The sequence below is a fragment of the Carica papaya genome, chromosome 6 (assembly GCF_054855325.1).
Source record: "Carica papaya isolate Zhongbai chromosome 6, ASM5485532v1, whole genome shotgun sequence".
In the NCBI taxonomy this organism is placed as follows: Eukaryota; Viridiplantae; Streptophyta; class Magnoliopsida; order Brassicales; family Caricaceae; genus Carica; species Carica papaya.
Window position 1 is genome coordinate 37,823,918 of NC_142314.1, and position 23,543 is coordinate 37,847,460.

A 23,543-nucleotide genomic window follows, 5' to 3' on the forward strand; every position below is an offset into this window, starting at 1 on the left:
GCAGAAATGGTCAAATGGGAAGGAGGGGGAAGAGGGAAACAAACCCAAAAAGGTGGAAAAATTATTGCAAATGGGGATTGATGACAACACGTCAAATGTTCAAAGTTTTGGGTAAAAAATGCGGAGAGAGATGAAAACAAGAGAGGCAGCTCTACCAAGTGCGGTTGTTGGGACTACTTTTTAAAGGCTTGGCTTGGGTTAGTTGGTTGACAAGAAAGTGGAGCTATCTATCTCTCAGGTTCACCTCCAAACACAGACTCAACTAAAAAAACAAAATTTTATTATGTAAAACGTATGCGGGACTGTTACTTGGACTTGTACAATCACCATTATCTCTTCCCCTCTCCCTCTTCCTTCCTCCTCTCTCCAACCCTAATTCCCACATTTCCATACATACTAATACCCATTCCTTCTCAGATCTACAGCTCCATTTAACCATACCCACTACCCTCAAACTTCAGATTATCCTCTCTTTTATTCAATTCTCCATCGATTCATGGATATCCCTTCGTATTAGAAGGCCGGCTGAAGAGTGTCAAGTGAAGCACACGGAGAGAAGAACAAAGGAAAGATGGAAGGGAGTTCCGGGGGAGGAGCAGCAGCAGCATCATCGGGTACCTCTGCAGCAGTGGCCGCCGGAGGAGGGGGAGGTAACGACGTGGAGCTAGTCTGTAAGACTTTGCAAGTGGAGCACAAGCTCTTTTATTTCGATCTCAAGGAGAACCCTCGCGGCCGTTACCTCAAAATTTCCGAGAAGACTTCTGCCACCCGCTCCACCATCATCGTCCCTTTCTCCGGCATCTCTTGGTTCCTCGATCTCTTTAATTACTACGTCGCTTCCGATGAGCACGACCTCTTCAGCAAAGAATTGCAGCTCGACACCAAGGCATCAACCTCCTTCCCACTTTTTCCTCCCATCTCATTATCTCTTTTCCCATTTCATTTTCTTTTTTCCATTTCTTTCAGGTCTTCTACTTTGACATTGGCGAGAACCGGAGAGGCCGCTTCTTGAAGGTATGCTCTTTCAGTTACCGCTCTCTATTCCCTTTTCCTTTCTCAAACTGTTCCTTTTTCACTTCGGCTTTGTCGTTTCAGTCTATGCAAATGTATTAGAATAAATATTTCTCCTCTCAAATCACGCAATTCCGGCTCAGTGTGCATATGCTGTTGAATCTGCCTTACTATTTCAGGTGCTTGCTTTACTTTATCGCGAAAGGGGGACCCTTTTTTGTTTGTATTCAGTAAATGTTGGTTGATCATCCTGCTTAAAGGTGTGTTTGGAAGTTTTTAGACAAGGGTAAAGGTACCATGTTTAGAGTATAGGTAGGTAGAGCAGACTAACGTAAGTATTCTGAAGAGTCTTATTTGAGGAATGATTTTAACAGAGTAAAATAAGGATTGAACTCCACTCTTCTATGGTTGAAAAATTAATTTAACGTTAATATATTAAATAACTCTCGCAATCACTCTTAATTCTCTTATTTCGAGAATTGAATAAATGGACTTTAGAGTTCTAACTATCCTTTACCTCAACAAATACTCTGTGATGTTTTCTCATTGCTTCAAGTTTCATACAACTTCTCAGGAATCTTCTATGTGTTGGACTCAGGAATCTTCTAGGACATAACCTTACTTCTAATCTTAAGGGATGGAAGTTCTCATTTTCTTAAGTGATATGGCATTTTCTCCTACCCTGGTGGTGGACTGGGATGTTGTTATGCCCCAAATATGGGACGAAGAATAAGAAAGCGGCAGAGTAGAAATTTGTATATGCAGGTGCCACAAAGGAAAAGGAAATCTGACTTTTCTCCTTAAGCATCTATGCTGTTTCTGTTTAGGTTCCTGTTTTAAGAGTTACACAGGAATAAAACAAGGCAGGAAGGTTTTGATTGAGGGAATTGGAGGGAAAGAAAAGGAAAGGATGGGATGTTTACCAGCTTAATATTCACAAGTATTTTGGAATGCTATACAGTTTGCTACTTTGATCAAAGCTTGGGCATCATTGTGGGAATCCTTTTCGGTTGGAGTGATTGTGTTAATCCTATGGTATATACAACAGGACTTGTAAATGTCAAGAATATTGAGGGGTTATAACGTGAAAAGTGAAGTGATGAAGTCTCCTTAAATAGGCAGCTGATTTGATTTAGAGACAGTAGTGTACTGTTTTCTTTCCTGTATATAAGAAGTAGGGATCAGAAAACACAAACAGAAAAGGGAAAAGTCTCAACAAAGAAATAGCCTCTCAGTTCTTTTGCAAGCTATAGAAGAGCATATTTCCAAAAAAATCCATTGCCTTAGCTCACAAAGAAACCAAAAACAACCATGCTGTCCCAAATAATAGTACAGAATGGGGCGCATCTATTGAAAATTCTGGCATTCTGTTCCAATCATGAAACCCAACCCAAAAAAGGAGCACCATGCATTAAAGCTTTAAGCTCCGTCCTCTTGATGCAAGCCCTCAGGTGACAGAAAAAGAATGCTTCCAAGGCAGGGAAGCAACCCATACCTTCCCAAAAGACAGCAAAATGTCGAGATCATAAACTCCAAGCCCCCTCATAATCTGACAACAAATGTTATTCATCTCCAAACTTCAGTGACAGCATACAAGTCTTGCATAAATGCTACTTCTCAATTGGAAATGTATGAGCTTTCTCAACTTTTCATGCACTTCTACAAAAATGTGCAACTTGGTTGCTGATGCTTAACAAGGGACGAGAAAGTTGAACAAGAAAGGATGACTCCATGAAAAATTTCAAAAAGTTTTGGTCAGTTTAGGTCTTCCATGTTGGCAGTGGCATCACTTTCATTTTCTTCTGGGAAAGAAAAAAGTATTCTAGAACAAGGCATCAAGAAGGTGCTTTCCATATACCAAAGTTGGGGAATTTATAAATCAGTCTAAGTGTCAGTAAACTACCCCAAATCCTTTGCAAAAGAAAGAGGATGATCCTTAAAATAACAGGTGGTCTAAAACCAAATATCCCTAAACTCCCAAATGGATGGGCCACATCCTCAAAGGATCTTTTATTCTTTCCTGTCAATAACTCATGGCTCAGCATGGGGATATGAAGGTGAAACTTGCCTCCCCTTGTAACTGCAGATACCTTGTGTAGTGGAAGCTCATCTAACACTGACCTTGCAGTCACCCAGCTCATTGTTGAGAAAGTTAATAGTTCTGCCAAAGGCAATAGGAAAAGTGGAACCATAAAAGCAAATGGTTTGGGCACTTTTCTTAAGATTGTCATAGTATTCCTCCAAAAAAAGGTTTGTCAATAGTAAGGATCCTTTTCTTGTAGCTTTGTAATAAAAGAACGAAACTTCAGCAGAGTTATTCAATTTCCAAACTAATTTTGTAGGGAAAACACAATGGTCAGGAGGAGGGTTGGCAAGGTGCAGGAGGGAGGTTAACGTATTCTTTTTCCTTCCAATCATGCAAGTTTCTCACTAGGTCCACAATTAACACTACATGCGAACTCTTAACCACTTGGAAATGGGTAAGGAAGTACACTGTTGGATCAAACTCCAGGTTTTGACCAAATAACCAGTTGCTGAAATAAAATGATAACTCCTCAGGCCTTCCTTTGTTCTGGCCAAAGAGAATAGTACAGAGAAGGGCATCTCTTCTGTTGATGGAAACCTTCAGATGTAAGTTTTTTCGATTTTTCCCATATGTCGGACAAAAATACAGGAGCTAGTTATACGTTTCATTCTATAGCAAGCAACCTGTGTAACTTGCCTTCTTGGTACTAAGTAACCCTCAGCAAATTACATGCCTACTTTAGCTTGAACAAAGGAGATGGTGTCATTGATTGCAATTCACAAAGAAAAAGGTTACTTCTGCAGCGTAGTAAGAGTACATAGTGCAAAGACTTTGGCTTTTCCCTTTCTTTACCTGACATTTTGGAAGGCTAAGATGTCAGTTCTTGTATGATTATGTGCTCATTATAGTTAATCTCTTTTAGTGCTTCTGATTGCTTTACTGGTCGGCTGTTCCTTGAATTGTGAAAATTTTTCAACAGGGAAAGATAATATCAAAGGTTGTACTTTTGGCTCTCTGCTTTAGATTAGTTATTCTAACAGATTTATTTGTGCAGGTCTCTGAAGCATCTGTTAGTAGAAACCGCAGTACTATTATTGTTCCTGCAGGAAGTGCCCGTGATGAAGGATGGGCAGCTTTCAGGAACATTTTGAGGGAAATTAATGAAGCCTCAAGACTGTTTATTTTGCCTAATCAGGTGGCCTGGTGTTCAATGCACATAACCATCCACTATCCTATTTTTTTACCTTAGTCTAACAAGTTTTCCCTTGTATGTCTGTGGATCCTTTCACCCCTAATATGATGGTACTCTTGTGTGGACAGCAAACTTCTGAAACCTCAGAACGTTTAGTTGGACTCTCAGATGATGTGGGGGCTGGCTTCATTACTGGACACAGTAGCCAACCTGCCACGTCTTCTGAGCTGAATGTAGACAGGTCAGTGGAGCTGCCACCTCAGGATGAAATTGGTAACATGGGGGTCTCCAAGGTAATCAGAGCCGATCAGAAAAGGTTCTTCTTTGATTTAGGAAGCAATAGTAGGGGTCATTTCCTGAGAATATCAGAGGTTGGTCTAAACAGGACTCAGCATGTATAAGTTTGACTTTGATTGTGTGTTTCTTTTGGAATTTGTCAAACTTGGTTATGTGACTACTATCTTGATGCAGGTTGCAGGTTCTGATAGGTCATCTATAATCCTCCCATTGTCAGGATTGAAGCAGTTCTATGAAATAGTTGGTCATTTTGTGGAGATCACAAAAGATAGAATTGAAGGAATGACTGGTGCCAATGTGCGGACAGTTGAACCCCCTCAAAGATGAATGCAGCTGAGTGCTATCTAGGGGTTTAGCTGAAACAAAATAATTCAATTATCTCAACATCTGCTGTAGAGCTACAAATAGATTGGTTTGATCAGGGTGTGCAATTGTGTTTATGTAATTTCATCTCATCTTATTCAAGTCCAAAAATAATGCGAGTTGATCTGTTTGATTAGGCAAGAAGTATTGAAGATGCTTCAAATAGGGAATAACAGAAAAGGAACCAGTTACTTATTTGTGGGTTTGCTAGATGACATTCTCAGATACGTTTACAATAAGCTCGTACTAGGAGTTGTCTTGAAATTTAGAATGAAGGTTTGCCGAGAATTATTCTTTCCATTAGATTGATAGCTTTTCCTGCAGGTTGTTAATGGATCTTGTTATGTTGTCATGTACTTTTTCTCCCAACATTAAGGAACAAAGAATGGCTTGAAGATAGATAGTTCCATGTTTTTGGTACCAAGCTCGGCTCGTGGTTTGCCTGTGATTTATCCTCCTTCCCCGTGTGGTGAACAACATAGTTTCAGAAAGTGATGAGTGACTTCCGTCTGGTCAATTCTTTTCCTTTATATATAATCCAACCGATAGCATAAGAGGTGGTATGTAACAAATTGTGTAAATACTAAGAACTAATATGAGAATTGAAAGTTAAGATTTATTTGCTGGCTAAATGGTGATAAAACCAAACTTTAGACTTCTCCCTCAGTTGTTAAATCATTGAACTTTTCTCTGGCACATAGACACCAAAAACTATTAGCATCTTGGAATTTTAGAAATCATCACTAGGATTAAAATTTATAAAAACGAAATTGAAAAAAACCAAACTCGTGAATAGTAGTAAATTAAGGGACCATCGATTATATAATTAATATTTCAAATATTTTTAGTAATACTAATATTTCATGCCGTAGTAGTAGGTAGGAAAGTTTTTACTCTTAATAATTTTTTAATCATTATTTGCCCTAAGTTTAGACAATATAATATGTTCACGAATTCTACAAAAACCTTATATCAGTCACTAACAATAGTTTTACACTAACAATGCAAAAAAATTATTTTACTCGCACTTTCTAATCCTTTGTTCGCCAAGAAGGGATGATTCATGAATCATAATGCATTCGAACTTCATCACAAAATAGAGTTATGAAACATAAGAATGTGACATTTTTACAATTATTAGAATCTTTGTATTCTAGATCCTGTGTTCTAAAACAATATGAGGGTGAACCACATATTTTTGACTGATTACTCTAAAATATTTTAGATTTTAAAAATTCTCTAGAAACTCTCTCAAGATTCTACCAAAGAGTAAGTGTTAGAAATTATTTGGTCCTGCAAATATTTAAATCGATATTTGTTTACATTCATTCACTTCAATAGGAAAACTTGATCATAAAGTCTTTAAAGTGTTTGTGAGGTATTCATTTTCTCAAAATGAGTACAAAAACTACTATTTGTCTACACAGAAACTTTATATATCCGACTTTTTGGTTGACCTGACTACCATTAAATATCATAGTTATATATATATATATATATCTACCAAGTGCCAAACGTAGAGCAAAGTTCACGGTACAACAACAAAGCCATGTGTAGGTTTGGATTTATCTTGAAAATATTTTGTTGGAAATAAATGTAAAAAGTAGACGTAAAAAAAATTCCAAGCATCCATGAATCAGGAAGTAGAGTATCCTTTTATCAAGAGGCGCTCTTTCATGAGCATAGTGCCTTCTCCAATAGTTCCTGCAGTTCCCCGCTCTTGTATGCCTCTGTAGAGCACAAAAGAGGTTCACTCAAATTATTTCAAGGAAAAAATTCGAATCATGAAATTAAACAAATAATAACTAAAAAAAAATCCCAGAGAGATATGTTAAAGCCAGAGTTGGCTCAACAGGATACCTCCCCTACATGGCGTTTAATGGGGGTTGGAGCCTTCAGAATTGTAAGTTCTTTGAAGACTAACCCAAGAAAAAAAGGAAAAAACTGGAGGGACAAGCTAAAACGCAATTAAAAAGACCCGAGGTCTCTATTGTCGTTGAAATCAAACACTACGCTCTAATACCAAGACATCTGGGTCAAACAAAATTTCACATGATATTTCCTTCTAGGGAACAAATAATACATGGTATTCGCTTTTAACAATATTGGAACATATGAGGCAATAGGATTAGTTAGCGGGTTACTTACAGAGTTGGGAAATATCAGCTATGCAAAGGGTAAGGAAGGATACTAGATGAATAAAATTGGAACAGTTTCCGCTTGTATTTCTTCTCTGTCTCTCTCTGACTCCTCTCAGTTTTTTTTTCTTTCTTCCCCTCTTATTAACAATAGCATCAGAGCTCAGATATTGGCAAATCAATGCTTAAAGGAAAAATGTGTGAAGGCGGAAAAGAGTGTATCCGAGAGTACTCAAGCTCAAGAAATCAAGAAAGTGAAGGATTGACAGGTGGAAACATAATCCTAGTTGAGTCTACAAAGAAAATCATAGAACAAAACAAAAGAGATGAAGAACTTACCAGGTGAGATGAAAAAGCCATCACATAACCTATAGAAATCGAGTTGGGTATTTTACAATAATTAACAGAGAAGCCAATTGTCCAAGAGGGAGGAAATTGATGATGAAGAAGAGGAACCATTTCCAAGATTGTAATTTGGCAACAAAAAAAGCCCTAAACTGTTGGGAATTTGGAAAAACATGAAAGCCATAGCTGATTCTGATTCTTTAGCTAATCCTTTGGCTGATTTATTGGTGGATGCTCAGGCTGATAACTTTAAAATAAAAAATTGCAAGAGGACTTGGAAGCCATAACCGCAATACTTGATAGCAAAAGAGGTGCTTAGATAGATATGGATTCTTTTAACAGATTGCCTACAGGTATGGAGTATCTCAGGACGAATTTCTAATTTCAAATGAACATCCTTAAGCACAAGGATGAATTTCATTGGGAGGTAATGCCAGGACCTCAACTGATGCTTAGGTTGAATCAAGCAAGTTCGTTTCATTCTCAATTAGGCAGTTAACACTATTACTTCTTTTCTTAATGAAATATAAGCCAGCTGACCAGTTAGTTACAATTGGATGCACTTTTCTTTCATATTTTTGTTATGCCATATAGAAAAGTTGTAGGATTAATGATGATGGAAGTCAATTACAAATGGTGCACCTATTCTCCATTGTTACCATACAGTTGAATACTGAAAATCTCAGAGCACTTCTTCTAAGACTCAACAATTTGCTCTCATTCCTCTACTTCATCGTTCTATGACTCTACTGCATACTTACTATTCTTTTCGTTTCTAGTCTTCTTTGCTTTCCCTGGTTCAATAAACCAGGAAGCTAACTTCCTACTCAAATTTATTTTAAGATTTCAAACTGCGTGCTCGCCGTCAAATTTCACTAAACTACCTATTCTCTCAGGAGATGCAAAGCCTATAATGGCTGCATAAGGCCCCAAACCTATTTAAGATTATTTGTTCAGTTAATATAGTTAAGATTTGGAAATGTGGAAACTGATAGAAGTAAGAGAAATGTAAGAAAATACACGAACAGCAATTCTCAAGGAATTGTAGAGTTTTTGACAACCATGTATCAACTGTTTAAGCGTTAATAAGAACCCAGATTTGGGATGTGGAAACTGAAGGAAGAAAGAGAAGTGAAGAGAACAGATCGGCAGCAGTCCTCAAGGATCTGTAGAGTTTTTGACAAATATGTGACAGCTGTTTAGGCTTCAAGGAGAACCCAATTTCATCCCATGATTAACTACCTAAACGAGATCTAGTGGCTACTAGTACAAGTATCGAAAAAATGTTTGATCATTTGAAACCATATCATACCTTTGTTTCTCTTTCCAGACACATTATAGTACAAGAAATCTTGTGGAAACAGTATCACAAAAATACCAAAATCGCATATATAACTTACCAACGGTTATATCACAGCCACCAAAAAATTCTCCTTCGATATAAAGTTGAGGAAATGTTGGCCAGCTAGAATACTCCTTCAATCCCTGGCGTAACATCTCATTTTCTAGTATGTTAATTGTTTCAAAGGGAACATTCAGGGAAGTTAGTATTTGCACCACCGTGTTTGAAAAGCCACATTGTGGGAACTCCTTAGTTCCTTTAATAAAAAGGACCACCTTATGCGATGTAACGATCTTATCTAGTGCATCCCTCAGTTGAGGAGTCAGCACTGCAAAAGAAGAAAAAAAAAAAAACAAAGACCAGAAAGTGAGAAAGAGAAGTGGAACACACAACAATAAAAGCTGACATTTTGGTTTAAGGATAAATGTTAATGTTAGTGGTTTGTGTCATTCATATGTTGCTGCTCTTTTTTTTGAAATAAAAGTGAAGTATCATTATGCACATAGGTATCAAGAGATACCACCTATATACAAAATAATTACATATCAATCAAGTGGTCAATGACAATACCAACATCTCCCCAATTTTTTATGTCATGACCCAACAAAATAAAATAAAAAGTATAAATCCATCTATCCCTAATGTTAACAAACTTAGTCTCTATTCTCTCGAAAACTTTAGTATTTCTTTCATTCCATACTACCCAAAAATTGGTAAATAGAATAAGGAATAAATGCCTTTTCTGTTTGTAAATACCCGCCCACGACCACAGCTCTTTGCTCACACTACCTGTCATGACCCAATTCAACCTCGTAAGCCCATACATAATAGATCAGATACTGTACACCGCCAGGCACCCAAGTAACATGTGATTACATGATTTCTCATCTGCTTTACATAAGTAGCACATATTTACCAAGATGTTATGTCTCTGCCTTTACATGTCAAGAGTCAATACACATTCTCTTGAGGCTTCCCAAGCAAAGAAAACGATTCTAGTGGGAGCTTTGGATTTCCAGATCTGCTTAAACGGTGCTGCCAAGCCATCTCTGCCATCTTTCTAGGATAAATAATTAAAAAAATATTTCACCGAGAAACCTCTCTGCCTATCCAGTTTCCAAACCTTTTTATTTTTATGTTTAGTCAGGTTTATGTTGGCCAAACAGAGGAGCATTTTGCTGTATTCTTCCACTTCCCAATCCTTCAAGTTTCTATTAACCCGCACACTCCAATCCCTCCCCCCACCATCTGTCCCATACGCCTTCTCCACCCTCTTCCACAATTTCCCTTCCTCACTAAGAAACTGCCATAGCCATTTACCTTGAAGCGCATAATTCATCTCCACAATAGATCTTAAACCAAGACCCCCACCGCAAATAGGATTTTTCACATTATCCCACTTCACCAAATGATACTTTCTATTCCCCTCCTCATCACCCAAAAGGAACCTACATTGAATTTTTTCAAGTTTTGCAGCATTGCTAGCTTGAATAGTCAAAATGGAAAGATAATATATTGGTAAATTCGCTAAGGTGCTCTTGATCAAAGTGAGTCTTCCCTATTTGAATAGAAAATTTTTCTTCCATCCCGCTAACCTCTTTTCAAATAGCTCCACAATAGGCTCCCAAGTATTTACCTCTTTGAACTTCACACAAAGCGGTAATCCAAGATATTTAATAGGTAAAATTGTAACCTGACATCCCAAAACCCTCACCAAAATCCTCTCATTCCTCATTTCGCTAATTTTCACCAATTTCGTCTTCCTCATGTTAATTTTTAAACCGGACACCAATTAAAAGCATGACAATATGCACCTCAAGTGCAGCAAAGCAGATACATCTGGTTCACAGAAAATCAGTGCATCATCCGCAAAAAATAAGTGTGACACCCTCACCTTTGATTCCCCACTCCCTACTATCATACCCCTCACCACATTAAGCTCCCCGACCCTCTTCATTATCCTACCAAAGGCATCCATAACAGTTAGGAATAGTAGAGGCGATAATAGGGTCTCCTTGACGAAGACCTCTTGATGCCTTAAAGAAAGCCGACAATGCCCCGTTAATCATTACAACAAAAGAAGTCGTTGAGATGCATGTCATGACACACTTCCTCCATTTACACCCAAAACCCATCCTCTCCAACATGTAATTTATAAAATCCCAACAAACATGATCGTAGGTCTTCTCCATGTCTATTTTACAAATAATACCTTCTTTTTTCTGCCTCACTAAGTCATCAACTATTTCATTGGCCACCATCACCCCATCAAGTATTTGTCTTCCTTCCACAAAAGTATCTTGATTTTCCCCAATAACCTCACCCAAAACCTTGGACATTCTTTTTGCCAAAACCTCTGAAATCAACTTATAGATGCTTCCCACAAGATTAATCGGTCCAAAATCCTTGATGTTTTTAGCACCAATCACTTTAGCACCAATGCTAATACCCGCTTGGGCCTCCAGATTCTTTTAATCCGCTTTCTGCCCGGTTTTTTACTCAGCCTAGGTTGATCCACTCATTTACTGTTTTAGCCCATAACAACTTTCTACTCCCATTTTGTTCGTTAGTCTCACCAATTTTCGGTCCAAAGACCTCTTGTCTGTTTTTGAGCTCCCTCAGGATGGTCCAAAGGCTCATACCAAACACCTCCAACTTATCATTTGAGTCTCCCGCAGGATGATCCTTTTTCACTTATTTGTATTTCTTTTGACTGAGCTTTGGTTTATTTTTCTCATTTCAAGGAGGATGCTTTATTATCCGTGATTGTGTTCATTGCATTCTACTCTTCAAAGATACTTCTTTTTCTATTAAGAGAAAGTGGGAAAAACTTTTTTTTTCCCCTCTCTGAGACGGGAACAAAAATAATTGTAAGTGTTCATCTGAGGATGACTATCAGTTCTGACGCGAGGAAAATGCAAAGACATCGCAATTTTAATGACCTGTTAATGTAAAAGCGACTACAATTCTATTAATCTCTTGGTTGAATCACAGGGTTGCAAATCCTAGGGCTCAAACAAGTACAAGCTAGAAGGATATAACAGATGAGGTAATATTATACGATAAATTCAAGTAGCAAGTGAAGAAAGGAAGAAGTCAATACCAGAAGCAAAGCAGCGAAAGGAGGTAGTAATCCTTCTGCAGTTGTTGGTAATGGGCACAGACTTTACTCCGAACAACCTATCAGAGAAACTGTGAGTGGAATAAGAGATACACGGACGGTAATCCAAAAGAGGAAGATTGCAGGAGGCAACTTTCGCCACTACTAGCAAGGATGATTTTTTTGACATTGGCATCGTCACTGATAAGAGGGCCATTATAAGTAATACCTCCCTTCCAGATTTTGGATTCCTAATTTCTGGAAATATTATAGAAGATGGGACTTGGTAGATAGCCAATTTTTCATTTCAGGCCCCATAAATATATTTATGTTAAAATTACAATAATAATGCTCATGGACAGTTTTGCCCTTTCCTTCTAAGGACTCCATTGCCCTGGTAATCTCTCTTGATATGGATCAGGAGTGGTCTGAGTCTCACTGGAAGTCGAATTACTTACACTTCTCTCTGATTTAGTAATCTCCAATTAAAAATTTTTCCATATAATTGTTCAGTTTGGGAACAAGTTGGTAAGGTAAGAGCAAATTACTTTGAGGTTCTGTGACAGAGTGGTGGCGGTGGTACCATGGGAAGGAAAATGGAATGGGCGGCAAGGGGCGATCACATGGGAGGTTTTCCGAGGAAAATGGTTTTCATGGCAGTAGGGGCATTCGCCAAATTAGTCGCCACTTTTCTCAACACAACCTCCGTTCATAATGCCCATAACCTCATTTCTCTTGTTCAATCTCGGCCGCCTGGCGTACCCCTTATTACTGTTAGTAATCACATGTCCACGTAAGTTCTTCTCTCTCTCTGTCTTCATTCTTTTCCTCCTCCTTCTCTTTTTTAGCACTCACTCTCCTAACAGCACAGGTTGGATGATCCAGTTATGTGGGGATTCAAGGGTTTTCCCACCTTGGATGCAGACTTGGGTCGATGGGTACTCGCGGCTGAAGACATTTGTTTCAAAAACGCCCTGCTCTCCTATTTTTTCCGCCTTGGTATGAACGTTATTCTCTTGCTTGTTTCATGTCAATGATGGTAACAACAAATACTCTGAACCTCTTTCTCTTTTGTTTCCTGTCTCTCTTGATGCCTGTGTTTCACCTTCTCTAATGCTATGTACTGCGTAATTGCTCATCTCTTGTTGTCGCTTTTTTTTCCCCCCAGAGAATTATGTTACTTCTGTAATACCAAAAAAGAAACAATCATTTTGTGCACTAATGTCTACTTACGAGCCTTGGACCTTTGATGAGATTTGTGGTTTAAATTCTATTGTACATCAAGGTTTTTGCACAGTACTAAAATCGAGGATGTAAAAGGATTTGGAGGGGAAAGAAAGCTACACCTACAACATAACATTGCTTTTAAAAAAAATTCTATAACTTTTTTATGGTAGAAAAAAGTATTTATATTCAAATACTAAAGAGGCGCAATCAGTATACAAAAGGCATATACAAGTCTAGCAAAACATCAATAAAGTTCCGTTAGTCCGCAGTTGAATATAATGGTTGACACTTGATCAAAAAATACAGTGTCTGAGACGATGAATCTTTAAATCTATCAAAGTTAGAAACTGTACCTCAAAAGCACTCATATTCCTCTCTTTCCAGATGATCCAAAAAGTAACCAAAGGGATAAGCCTAACCCACTACTAATCACTTCGGATGCCTTTCCATGCCAGAGCTCTTCTCTTATTATGCAAGCTCAACCACAAGAAACTATAAGCCAAAGACCATAAGTGATGAGCAAAAGGGCACTAAAGGAGAAGGTGATTGCAGTCAGCTCTGTTTTTGGACAAGTAGCGTCCATTTACCATTTTTACCTCTCTTGATCAATTTATCCAAAGTAAGAATGCTTCCAAAACTGCTTCTCGAAAAAGAAAATCATCCTGGGAGTTGCCATCACCTTCCAAACCAGCTTCCAAAGGAACCTCTCAACCACTTCCTCCTTTCTAGTCAAATGAAGGTAATATGGTTTCACCAAGAAGAGCCCCTTCAAATTTAGTGTGCAGGTAGGTTCATTCTAGATCCCCTCAGAAACTACCACCTGGGAAAACATTGAGGAGCCTCAAATAATCATCAATCTCCCAACCGTTCATCCTATTGCACTTCAAGAAGATGCCAAATTGTTCCTGGAAGATCTTGAAGTTGCCATGATAGCAGGCTCTAATGCAATGTTGCTATGATCCTTGGGCTTGGATCTTGTCACAGACCACTCACCATGAAGTCTTTCTACACGAAAGATGCTTGTTTGTTACATTTTCTGCCTTATGGCTTATGTTGATATCTTGGTCTCATTTTTGACAACCCTCAATCTCTTGATGTAGCTCTTAATGTATTTAACGGTTGAGATGCTTTATTTGTGATACAACTAGCTACATATATAAAGCTGCAGTGAGCAGCTCCTACTTTCTAGAATTAGACTTATCCATTATTTACAGAACCAATCCGAATCTTGCCTAGATAAACTGAAGTTTTGGTCATCTTATCTAAGAATTTCCTCTGAACCTAAATAAAGTTCTTGTAAATGAAGGAGATCATATTACTACATGAGGTTTATTCTTCTTGCATGGTACCCCCACACGTACACGTTGATAGTGGACCAATTAGAGGAGTTGGTATTGGCCATGAAAGCATGTAAACAGTGATGCATACGGAAGAATTTACCTAATTGTTTGAGGATTTAGAAATTGATAGGAATATAGATTTTCTAAAGCAGGGCAAGAGTCTGCTTTTGCTATTTGTAACAGTGTAGGGAGGATATAAGAGGGGAAGGGGGCTATGTAGCTTGGACTTAGGTGCACTGGTCCAGTCTGAGTATGTATTGAAGTGTTTGGCTCAATAATGTTTATATTTAAAGATATAAAAAATTTGGCCAATAGAAGTCCAAAAATTGGATACAGAATTTAGATTTCTCTAATATGAAAAAAGAATAAAGAATTTGTATGAATTATTAATACAAGTGATTTGAGTGTCTGATAAAAAACTAAAATAAAGTTTAGACATTCAAGATTTTGTTTTTTTTTTTCTGTTTTCTTTTGAACTCCTAAACTAGAAGTGCTAATAATTTCTTCATATTATCTTATACTATTACCTCTTGTTCTAGATTGTCAAGTCTTTGACATGTATGTCAAGGCTCAGACAGATCCCATACCTGCCATCAATGTCATGTTGTGTTCCATACGGCTATGACACTTAAAGAATCCAAGCGATATGGGTAATAATATCTGCTTTAAGAGTTTCTCTGAATGTTACAGGTTATTAATCCAACAGTTTGTTTAACTGCACAGTATGATGAACTCACAAAATAGATCTACAAATCGTAGAGAGATGTATTTGAAAAAAAACAGTTACTGCTAAGAATATGGAACACTAATTTCTTGTAATATTATGTGTTTTCTAGTGTTCTTTGTTTGATCACCCTTATAATTGTTACGTAGCTGTTCAATACCAATATTAGAGTTTTGACTTAATTTGGTAAAATTTTTGTCCAAATGCTTTCTAAAGACTTTGTTTATGAGATAGCTAACTGCGCAGGAAAATGCATACCTATTTCAAGAGGTGGTGGAATTTATCAAGATCACATGAATGAAGCTCTTGAGCGCTTAAGTGATGGAGCTTGGGTATTTATCTAATATTCTACCACTCTTACATTGTATGGTTAGATGGACTTGTTAGTTTGAGTTGGTACCATGTATGGTTAGATGGATTTGTTGTTTCGTATTGGTCCCCTTGTATAAGTGACACCTTATGGGTTCCCTTGCTTTCTTAAAATTTAATGTTAGCGCTAATCCTTTTTCCTTGGTCTTATGAATGTGCTCCCCCACTTTATTGTGGGTAAGAGTAGAAATGATCCAATGCTGAGAATCTCAAATCTGAAACACTTGCCAGTTCTAATAGATTGCTTATTTATCTAGTCATTGATTATAAAATAAATTTTGAGTATTAATAGATGCTGGTCCTGTAAAATCTTTTTTTATTTATTCAAGGATCATCTTTTGTTTTTCGGCAACAATCATAATTATCAATTTCAATGTTTTTGTTGCTTCCAATGAGTAGCTACATACATTTCCTGAAGGAAAAGTATCCCAACAAGACGTGCCTATTCGAAGATTAAAATGGGGAACTGCTAGCCTTATTGTTCGTGCACCAGTGACCCCAATAGTTTTGCCAATTATTCACCGTGGTTTTGAGAAGGTAGAGTTGCATTTCAGTTAATTACTTTTGGACATTTATGCTGAGCTGATTCTGAATATTTGCATTGACGATTATTAAATTAGAGGATCAAATGCAGACAATGAAATGACTTATATGGATGGCCACCTTGGATAACCTGTAACGAATGATGGATAACTCGTTCTCATGTTTTTCTTGTGAAGGAGAAAAAGAGCAAGAAACTAGGAAGGAGAAAATTAGAAAATTACATATGTAGAAAAGGTATGGTTTTGAGTGGAAATGATGCACAATCAACTGGAGAGGACAAAGCATTAAAATAGCTTCAATTTATTTTAGTAGCTGTAACACTTGAGTTTTTATTTGAGTTATAAGATACTCCTGATGCTTATCAGAGCAGGAAGAAACTGGATTTATTGGCTGCAGTTTAAGCTTATGCACGAATTTTTATCACTTGTTTTAAACTTGGAGACTTTGTAAAATGTTGTGCTCATTTAAGAATTTGATCTGGTTGATTAAATTGCTCATTGGCCTGCTTATATTTTTTTGTTGTGTTTAACAGATAATGCCTGAAAACTTGTTCCTCGACAGAAGGCCTCCATTTCCATTATGTAATAAGAGCGTAAACATTATTGTTGGTGAACCTATGGAATTTGACATTCCTAAAATGATACAGATGGCTAATTCCATGTCTTGTGATGTATCGCTTCCTAAAATAGGTCGGCCCCCTTGCTCTCGTGGACCGAACGGAGCAGCGGAGAGATATCTCTACACAACTGTTTCAGAACATATTCAAAATGCCATGGAGAACTTACGGAGTTTTGGGAAAAGTTTTGCCAGGTAGATTGTGGAAAATCTAGGGATCATAATAAGATATGAAATGGTGGTTCTTTCTTCTGATGCTGTTCAAGCTCTGAAATTTATTTAAAGCTGCTTTGATTGAGGAAGCATGGGCCAGAGTCCTGTAACTCGTTTGAGCCCTCAGAAATTTTGGAATCCGCACAATGTGATCTGCATTTTTGTTAAGGTCATCTTTTTACATTAAGCGTTGCAACGGCAGTTGATGATACAAACTAGAAATAGGCATAACAAGTTTGATTTTGAACGAGTTTCTCTTGATTATGTTTAATATAATTATTCTTTGATTAGTTTCTAATGGTATGATATTTGCATTACTTATATGGGTGTTTGAATGAAATTGAAGTGAATTGCATATGATGAATCTTAACCTATGTGAACCACGTTGAATTGTATTTTGTTGTGAAAATTGCAACTGTTTAGTCAAAGGCATGAGAGGGATATATATATATATATGTGTGTATATAGTTCAGGGTTGATCAGGTGGAGCCAATACTTGAATAATGAGTACTTGTAATTAGATAAAGATTATCTGCTGCATTCGAGTTCTTAACATTTATAAAGAAAATTACATACGTTTGAAAAGAGAAAACAACAAAAATGAGATTTAAAAAAAGAAAAAAAAAATTAATGAATAGTGGAGAGAGGAGAGATATATTAAACTGACAATTTTTCTTTTGTACTTTAGGATTTGATTATAATTAGAACAAAAATTGAAGGTTTTATTTTTCTTCATCACCATTCACCATCAAATATGGTCAATGGTCTGTGTAGGAAATGGACTCCTCTCGTACTTAATCGTAATCATAAATTCCGTGTCTACTTTATGCATGGCTGTTTTAAGAGGCGCTTCAAGGAGCTGCATCGATTTTTGTTAATAGTTGAATTAATTAGACGTAGTAAGGCTTGGGCCTGGGAATATCCTTGACGATGCCGCAGACCTGAGCGTTGTCTGGCATGTTGTACTCATCTCTCAGGGAGTTCTCAGGGGACAGAACACTGATGTACAGTTGCTGTCCCAGGTAGCGCCTCTCCGCCAACTCAGACCTCACGTTCCACATCCCACAGTTGTCGAATGTCAACATGATGGCCGCCCACGACTTGGGGAACACCTGCACTGTGTGCCTGCTCACTGCATCAAGCAGGTTGTAGTTCTTCCTCTTGTCCGGACTCCACGTCCCAGGCTCTATCCTGCACGTGCACTCATCATCTTTATTTACCAATCAAATTTATTAATTACAAACTAACTAAACCAATTCAAAGTTCATGCTTACGCTACTGCAAAGAAGGAGTATCCATTCAAGTGAAACGACTGTACGCTCTTCTCGTGGTTCTCAAAGATGATCTCCACAAAGGTTCGGTGAGTAATGTTGACAACATTGGGCGCGACTACCACGTTGGTCACCTCTCCTTCTGGGTCATCCTTGATGATGTCGTACTTGAAAACCTTGTCAGCGACTCCGTAGTACTCGGCCAGCTTCAATGGGGTTTCGGGCTCGCTGTGGGAGACACCACTGAACGCATAACGGAGCTTGCCGTCTACCTTGGCTGAGGTACCCACCAGCTTGATGGTGCGGGTGATATTAATTTTGCCGTAGTGGTATGAGCCCTGAGGATTAGGTCTGGCTGCGCTGGCTGTAAGGTTCCAGCGGAAAGACCTGAACTGGTTAAGGGACCATGCCCACCCAACAGGGGCTTCAGGGAGTTGAGGAGAGGCTGGGGTCTTGGCACCCTCGTACCGCATGATGCCTGTGGTGCTCAAAACCTTCTTCATGAACCTGGTGGAGGCCACCATGTAGTAGTCCTTGGGTTCTTGGTCGGCCGTCACCAGAACGGCGAAGCACTGTCCAACATGGACGTCAAGTGAATCGTATATGTTCTGGAGAACGTGGGATCCCTCCATCTCCACCAGCTTCATCTTGTGGTTTTGGATCCTGAAGTTCAGGGAGCTCTTAAGCCCAACGTTGCAGACTCTGTACTTATAAGTCTTTCCGGGCTTCATTGTGAAGAGAGGGTCGTCAGTGCCGTCGGTCTTGCCGGCTCTGCCGTTGATGAGGATGCCGTCGGGCCTGCCCAGAGAGCGACCGCTATCCAAGAATTTCTTGAGGACACTGTGGCTCTTGGTGTACCAGTCACCGATAAGAACGGTGTAGTCATCCTCGGGGTCTGCGTAAGGGACAGGGATGAGCAAACGGCTGTTGATGCGGAGGCCACCGAAGCCACCAGCAGCTCTGTGCATGCCGACGCTTGGGTAGTAGAAGTAGCTGCCGATCTGATCCTTGACCTGGAAGTGATAGGTTTGGTTTTTGCCAGGGAGGATGGGGCACATGGCTCCGGGAGTTCCGTCCTGCCAAGAGTTTTTCCTCTGTTGGACGCCGTTCCAATGGAAGAGGAAGGGCTCATCCAGACTATTGAAGACGTTGACAATGACGTTGTTGTTGCTGGTGGAGTTGATGTTGGGCCCAGGAAATTGGCCATTGATGAGAATGACTTGCTGGGGAACTCCCAAGGGCGAAATGGTGCCGTACGTCACATTCCACGTGAAGAACAAGTAAGGATCTTCAGCTTGTACAAAGAGTGCCCCTGAAGCCAGGAGGCACACCATTGAAATTAATATCATCACCGGCTGCTTACTCCTCATCATCTTGTTTTATTTGCTTTTCTGTATTTGTAATTTTTCTTTAATTTCCTGTACGTGTGGAAGAAGATATATGTGTATAAATATATATATCTGTCTTCTCCTACTGTCCCACTAGACCTCTCTGCGACATCCCCTTTTATACAAGCCCCGTGGTTTGCTACGAGCATACTCCTAACCGTTCAATCATTCCGCAACTTCCTCTGTGCACCTTCTTCCTCCTTGCACCTTGCTTTGCGCCCTTCCCCTCATTCTTGACTAGTCATTTGGTATTTGCTATTTTTAATTCTACGACCCTGCATGCCGGCTACTATTTCCAATCTTCTGTTCCCTCTTTTTCTATTTTCTCCATCAAATTTTTCTCTTCCTTTCTTCTGTTTCATTTCCATTTTAAATTATTACTTCGAGTCTTCAATTGCCTATTTAGTCAATCTAATTAAACTAATCAGTTAATAAGGTTTCCATTTATATATATATATATATATGGGGTCAAAGCTGACAAATGCCTAATTAATCTCATGTGTGCCTCTGTATTTCGTGGCAGAGAAGAAATATTTTTTGTTGCGAGGCTGAAATGAAACAAATTCCACTAGCTCACAATATTACATGCCATCTAAGCACGTAGACATACAAAATTAGGAAAACTAATATTAATGTGCATAACATTTCTCATTCTACACTTACTCATTTCGTTTATCAATTGCACCAAGTATTGCCAAAATGATTAACAAACTGACGAAATAACAGACGACATATCAAGTAATCTATCACGTCGTTTGAACTTGACGATATAAACATCATGTTAATAACGCATTAGTGATCATATCGTTAGAGTTTTTTTAAATTTCTTTTTATCCGAGCAAACCATTGTCTTCTCCACTTCCATCGTCGTTGATGTGTTTTAAAACTAGGAAGTTTCGTATACTGTTAAAGAAAATATGGGAATAATGTTTATCCTCCTCTTTCCTTCATTTGTTGAAGACAAAACAAAGAAAACTGCAAATTTAAAGATTGTTCTTTAATATAAAAGAATATATACTTACACCGTCTATTTATTTCGTTTAATTGTTGTTCAATTTGTCTTTTATTTCACATTAATATTCTTATAACCATCTATTTACAAGTGATTACATTCTAACCAAAATTCCTTCCATGCCTATATACTTCCTGCATCGTGTTGGCTGAGAGAAGATAGAGGAATTAAAATGTCTACTCATCTTATTTTTTTGAAATTGCACAACCGGGATTTCCATTTATAGCAATTTAATAACACTATTCATACAATGAAGTGAAAAAGACAAGGTATGTAATAACACTAGATACGTGCATTATATTGACTTTTTTTTTTTTTTTCTTTAAAAAAATAATTTTTCTTGTTGACGTGGGTTAGGTGGTACTAATAAGAACACCAAACTTTATATATATATATGTATATATATATACACACACACACACACACAGACAAAACATTATTTATGCAAGAACATAGATGATGCAACGTAGAGGACCAGTTCAATCCATAAAAAAGGTGGCAAAAATAGCAAAATATTATAACAGAAAGCAAAAATGAGAAGAAGAGCGCAAGGAAAGGAGAATAAGATCCGAGAATTTGGGGGGAGGGTGAATGTAGGGTAGAGAATTTGGGATGCGGGGTTAACATTGTGTAGTATAAAAGAGGGGTAGGCAGAGTTCATCATATGTCCAGCAGAAGAAGATTGAATATCTTCTTCCTTAGGGACACTACATATTCATATAGATAGAGCTGTTAGAGGGGAAGTGTAATAAGAATAAGTTAATAACTTTTTTTTTTTAAAAAAAAAGAGCACACCAAAAATAAATCAGAGATGGGTCGTGGGGTGATGTTAATTTCTTTGGTATGTCTTTTGGTTGGGACACTACAGGTGGTCCGATCTGAGGATCCTTACTTGTTCTTCACATGGAATGTCACCTACGGCACCATCTTTCCCCTTGGTGTCCCCCAGCAAGGTATTCTCATCAATGGTCAATTCCCAGGTCCCAACATCAATTCTACCACCAACAACAATATTGTCATTAATGTCTTCAACAATATTGATCAACCACTCCTCTTCACCTGGTACATATACTGTGGCTACCTAATTGTTTCCATTGTTTGATTGTTTTAGCTTGTAGTTTAATTTAAAATGAAATTCGCAGGAGCGGCGTTCAGCACAGGAAGAATAGTTGGCAAGACGGAGTGGAAGGCACCATGTGCCCTATTCTTCCAGGCACCAACTTCACTTACCGCTTTCAGGTGAAGGACCAGATTGGCAGCTATTTCTACTATCCATCCACCGCCATGCAGAGGGCTGCTGGTGGCTTCGGTGGTCTCCGCGTCAATAGTCGTTTGCTTATCCCTGTCCCCTACGCTGACCCCGAGGATGACTACACCGTCCTTATTGGTGACTGGTACGCCAAGAGCCACACTGCCCTCGAGAAGTTCTTGGAAAGCGGACGCTCCATTGGCAGGCCTCAAGGGGTTCTCATCAACGGCAAGGCAGGCAAGGCTGACGGCAAAGATGAGCCTCTTTTCACAATGAAACCAGGTAAAACATACAAGTATAGAATTTGCAACATTGGGCTGAAGAACTCCCTTAACTTCAGAATCCAAAACCACAAGATGAAACTCGTAGAGATGGAGGGTTCCCACGTCCTTCAAAATGTCTATGACTCACTCGATGTGCATGTTGGTCAGTGTTATGCTGTGCTTGTGACGGCCGACCAAAAACCCTTGGACTACTATATGGTAGCCTCAACTCGGTTCACCAAGCAAGTTCTCAGCACCACAGGCATCATCCGTTATGAAGGTAGCAAAGTTCAAGCCTCACCTCAGCTTCCTGCAGCCCCTGTCGGATGGGCATGGTCCCTCAACCAATTCCGTTCATTTCGCTGGAACCTTACAGCCAGTGCTGCCAGGCCAAATCCTCAAGGCTCATACCGCTATGGTTCTATTAACATTACCCGTACCATCAAGTTGGTGAACAGTGCCAATAAGGTGGATGGCAAGCTTCGGTATGCCATTAGCGGTGTTTCCCATGTAGATACTGAGACCCCATTGAAGCTGGTCGAGTATTTTGGGGCTGCAGACAAGGCTTTCAAGTACAACATCATCGCAGATGAACCGCCGGCTAAGATCGCAAATGTGATCAAGGAGCCCAATGTGATTAATATCACTCATCGTACCTTTGTGGAGATCATCTTTGAGAACCACGAAAAGACCATTCAGTCATGGCATTTGGATGGCTATTCATTTTTCGCAGTGGCGTAAGTACAGTAATTTAGTTGAAATTTTATTCCTAGCAACAACATTAATTAATTTTTTTTTTTACTAATTGGGTTTATAAATGTGATCCGTTCCACGGACAGCATCGAGCCAGGGACGTGGACACCCGAGAAGAGGAAGAACTACAATCTGTTGGATGCAGTGAGCAGACACACAATCCAAGTGTTCCCCAAATCTTGGGCTGCCATCATGTTGACATTCGACAACTGTGGGATGTGGAACGTGAGGTCTGAGATGTGGGAAAGGCGCTACCTAGGACAACAACTATACGCGAGTGTTCTATCGCCTGCGCACTCCTTGAGGGATGAGTACAACATCCCGGATAATACTCCTCTTTGTGGCATTGTTAAGGGCTTGCCCTTGCCCAAACCTTACACCATCTAAACAAATCCATCCCCACTAATTTTCTATTAGGATTTGTGGTGATCATGCTCTGATTTGTAAGTGTGTGCGCCTCTTCCTAACCATCAATATGTATAAACCCTTTCCCTCTCTGCAATAAAAGCTCTAAATCTACTTCATTGATACTCAATTCTTGTCTCTTCATTTTTTTACATTACATTATATCTTTGTTTAAATTATAACTTACTTTGTGTTTGAGGTGTTCCACACATAAAAGTAATTTGAAAGATTTCATAGTTGTGGTTAGTTTGATTTAAATTTTTATTTCGCAAATTTTAGCAAAAACTTGAGACAATTGAATCACATGCCCTCCCTGATGTCATTTATATGTTTATATTATCTAAGAATTACGTTTTT

General features: G+C 38.7%; 5 protein-coding genes across 8 annotated transcripts; 3 read left to right on the plus strand and 2 right to left on the minus strand.

Moving 5' to 3' along the window:
• The first annotated feature begins 271 nt into the window (after positions 1-271).
• Positions 272-5,177, plus strand: LOC110809555 (purin-rich alpha 1). The gene is made up of 5 exons (XM_022035423.2): positions 272-886; positions 967-1,014; positions 4,092-4,232; positions 4,358-4,600; positions 4,701-5,177. The coding sequence occupies exons 1-5, from the start codon at positions 572-574 to the stop codon at positions 4,851-4,853; spliced, it is 900 nt and encodes a 299-aa protein (XP_021891115.2). The 5' UTR covers positions 272-571; the 3' UTR covers positions 4,854-5,177.
• A 1,239-nt stretch (positions 5,178-6,416) lies between these two features.
• Positions 6,417-12,132, minus strand: CXIP1 (CAX interacting protein 1). The gene is made up of 3 exons (XM_022035405.2): positions 11,818-12,132; positions 8,773-9,042; positions 6,417-6,619 (listed from the first exon to the last, which is right to left on the minus strand). Exons 1-3 carry the CDS (start codon positions 12,029-12,031, stop codon positions 6,564-6,566), a joined length of 540 nt encoding a protein of 179 aa, XP_021891097.2. The 5' UTR covers positions 12,032-12,132; the 3' UTR covers positions 6,417-6,563.
• A 64-nt stretch (positions 12,133-12,196) lies between these two features.
• On the plus strand, positions 12,197-17,135 carry LOC110809537 (Phospholipid/glycerol acyltransferase family protein). Of its 4 annotated transcripts, XM_022035404.2 has the most exons (6): positions 12,197-12,607; positions 12,686-12,813; positions 15,352-15,437; positions 15,874-16,011; positions 16,550-16,598; positions 16,707-17,135. In XM_022035404.2, the coding sequence occupies exons 1-6, from the start codon at positions 12,399-12,401 to the stop codon at positions 16,829-16,831; spliced, it is 735 nt and encodes a 244-aa protein (XP_021891096.1). In that variant the 5' UTR covers positions 12,197-12,398; the 3' UTR covers positions 16,832-17,135. The 4 variants fall into 4 exon arrangements, with proteins under 4 accessions (XP_021891096.1, XP_088079629.1, XP_088079628.1 ...); XM_088223503.1 differs by having other exon boundaries at positions 12,199-12,607; positions 12,700-12,813; positions 16,550-17,135; XM_088223502.1 differs by having other exon boundaries at positions 12,209-12,607; positions 16,550-17,135.
• Positions 17,136-17,362: 227 nt separating this feature from the next.
• On the minus strand, positions 17,363-19,606 carry LOC110809526 (L-ascorbate oxidase homolog). Its single transcript, XM_088223501.1, has 2 exons — positions 18,120-19,606; positions 17,363-18,036 (listed from the first exon to the last, which is right to left on the minus strand). The coding sequence occupies exons 1-2, from the start codon at positions 19,487-19,489 to the stop codon at positions 17,736-17,738; spliced, it is 1,671 nt and encodes a 556-aa protein (XP_088079627.1). The 5' UTR covers positions 19,490-19,606; the 3' UTR covers positions 17,363-17,735.
• A 1,564-nt stretch (positions 19,607-21,170) lies between these two features.
• Positions 21,171-23,316, plus strand: LOC110809584 (L-ascorbate oxidase homolog). The gene is made up of 3 exons (XM_022035461.2): positions 21,171-21,578; positions 21,659-22,765; positions 22,868-23,316. The coding sequence occupies exons 1-3, from the start codon at positions 21,328-21,330 to the stop codon at positions 23,166-23,168; spliced, it is 1,659 nt and encodes a 552-aa protein (XP_021891153.1). The 5' UTR covers positions 21,171-21,327; the 3' UTR covers positions 23,169-23,316.
• Positions 23,317-23,543: the final 227 nt, after the last annotated feature.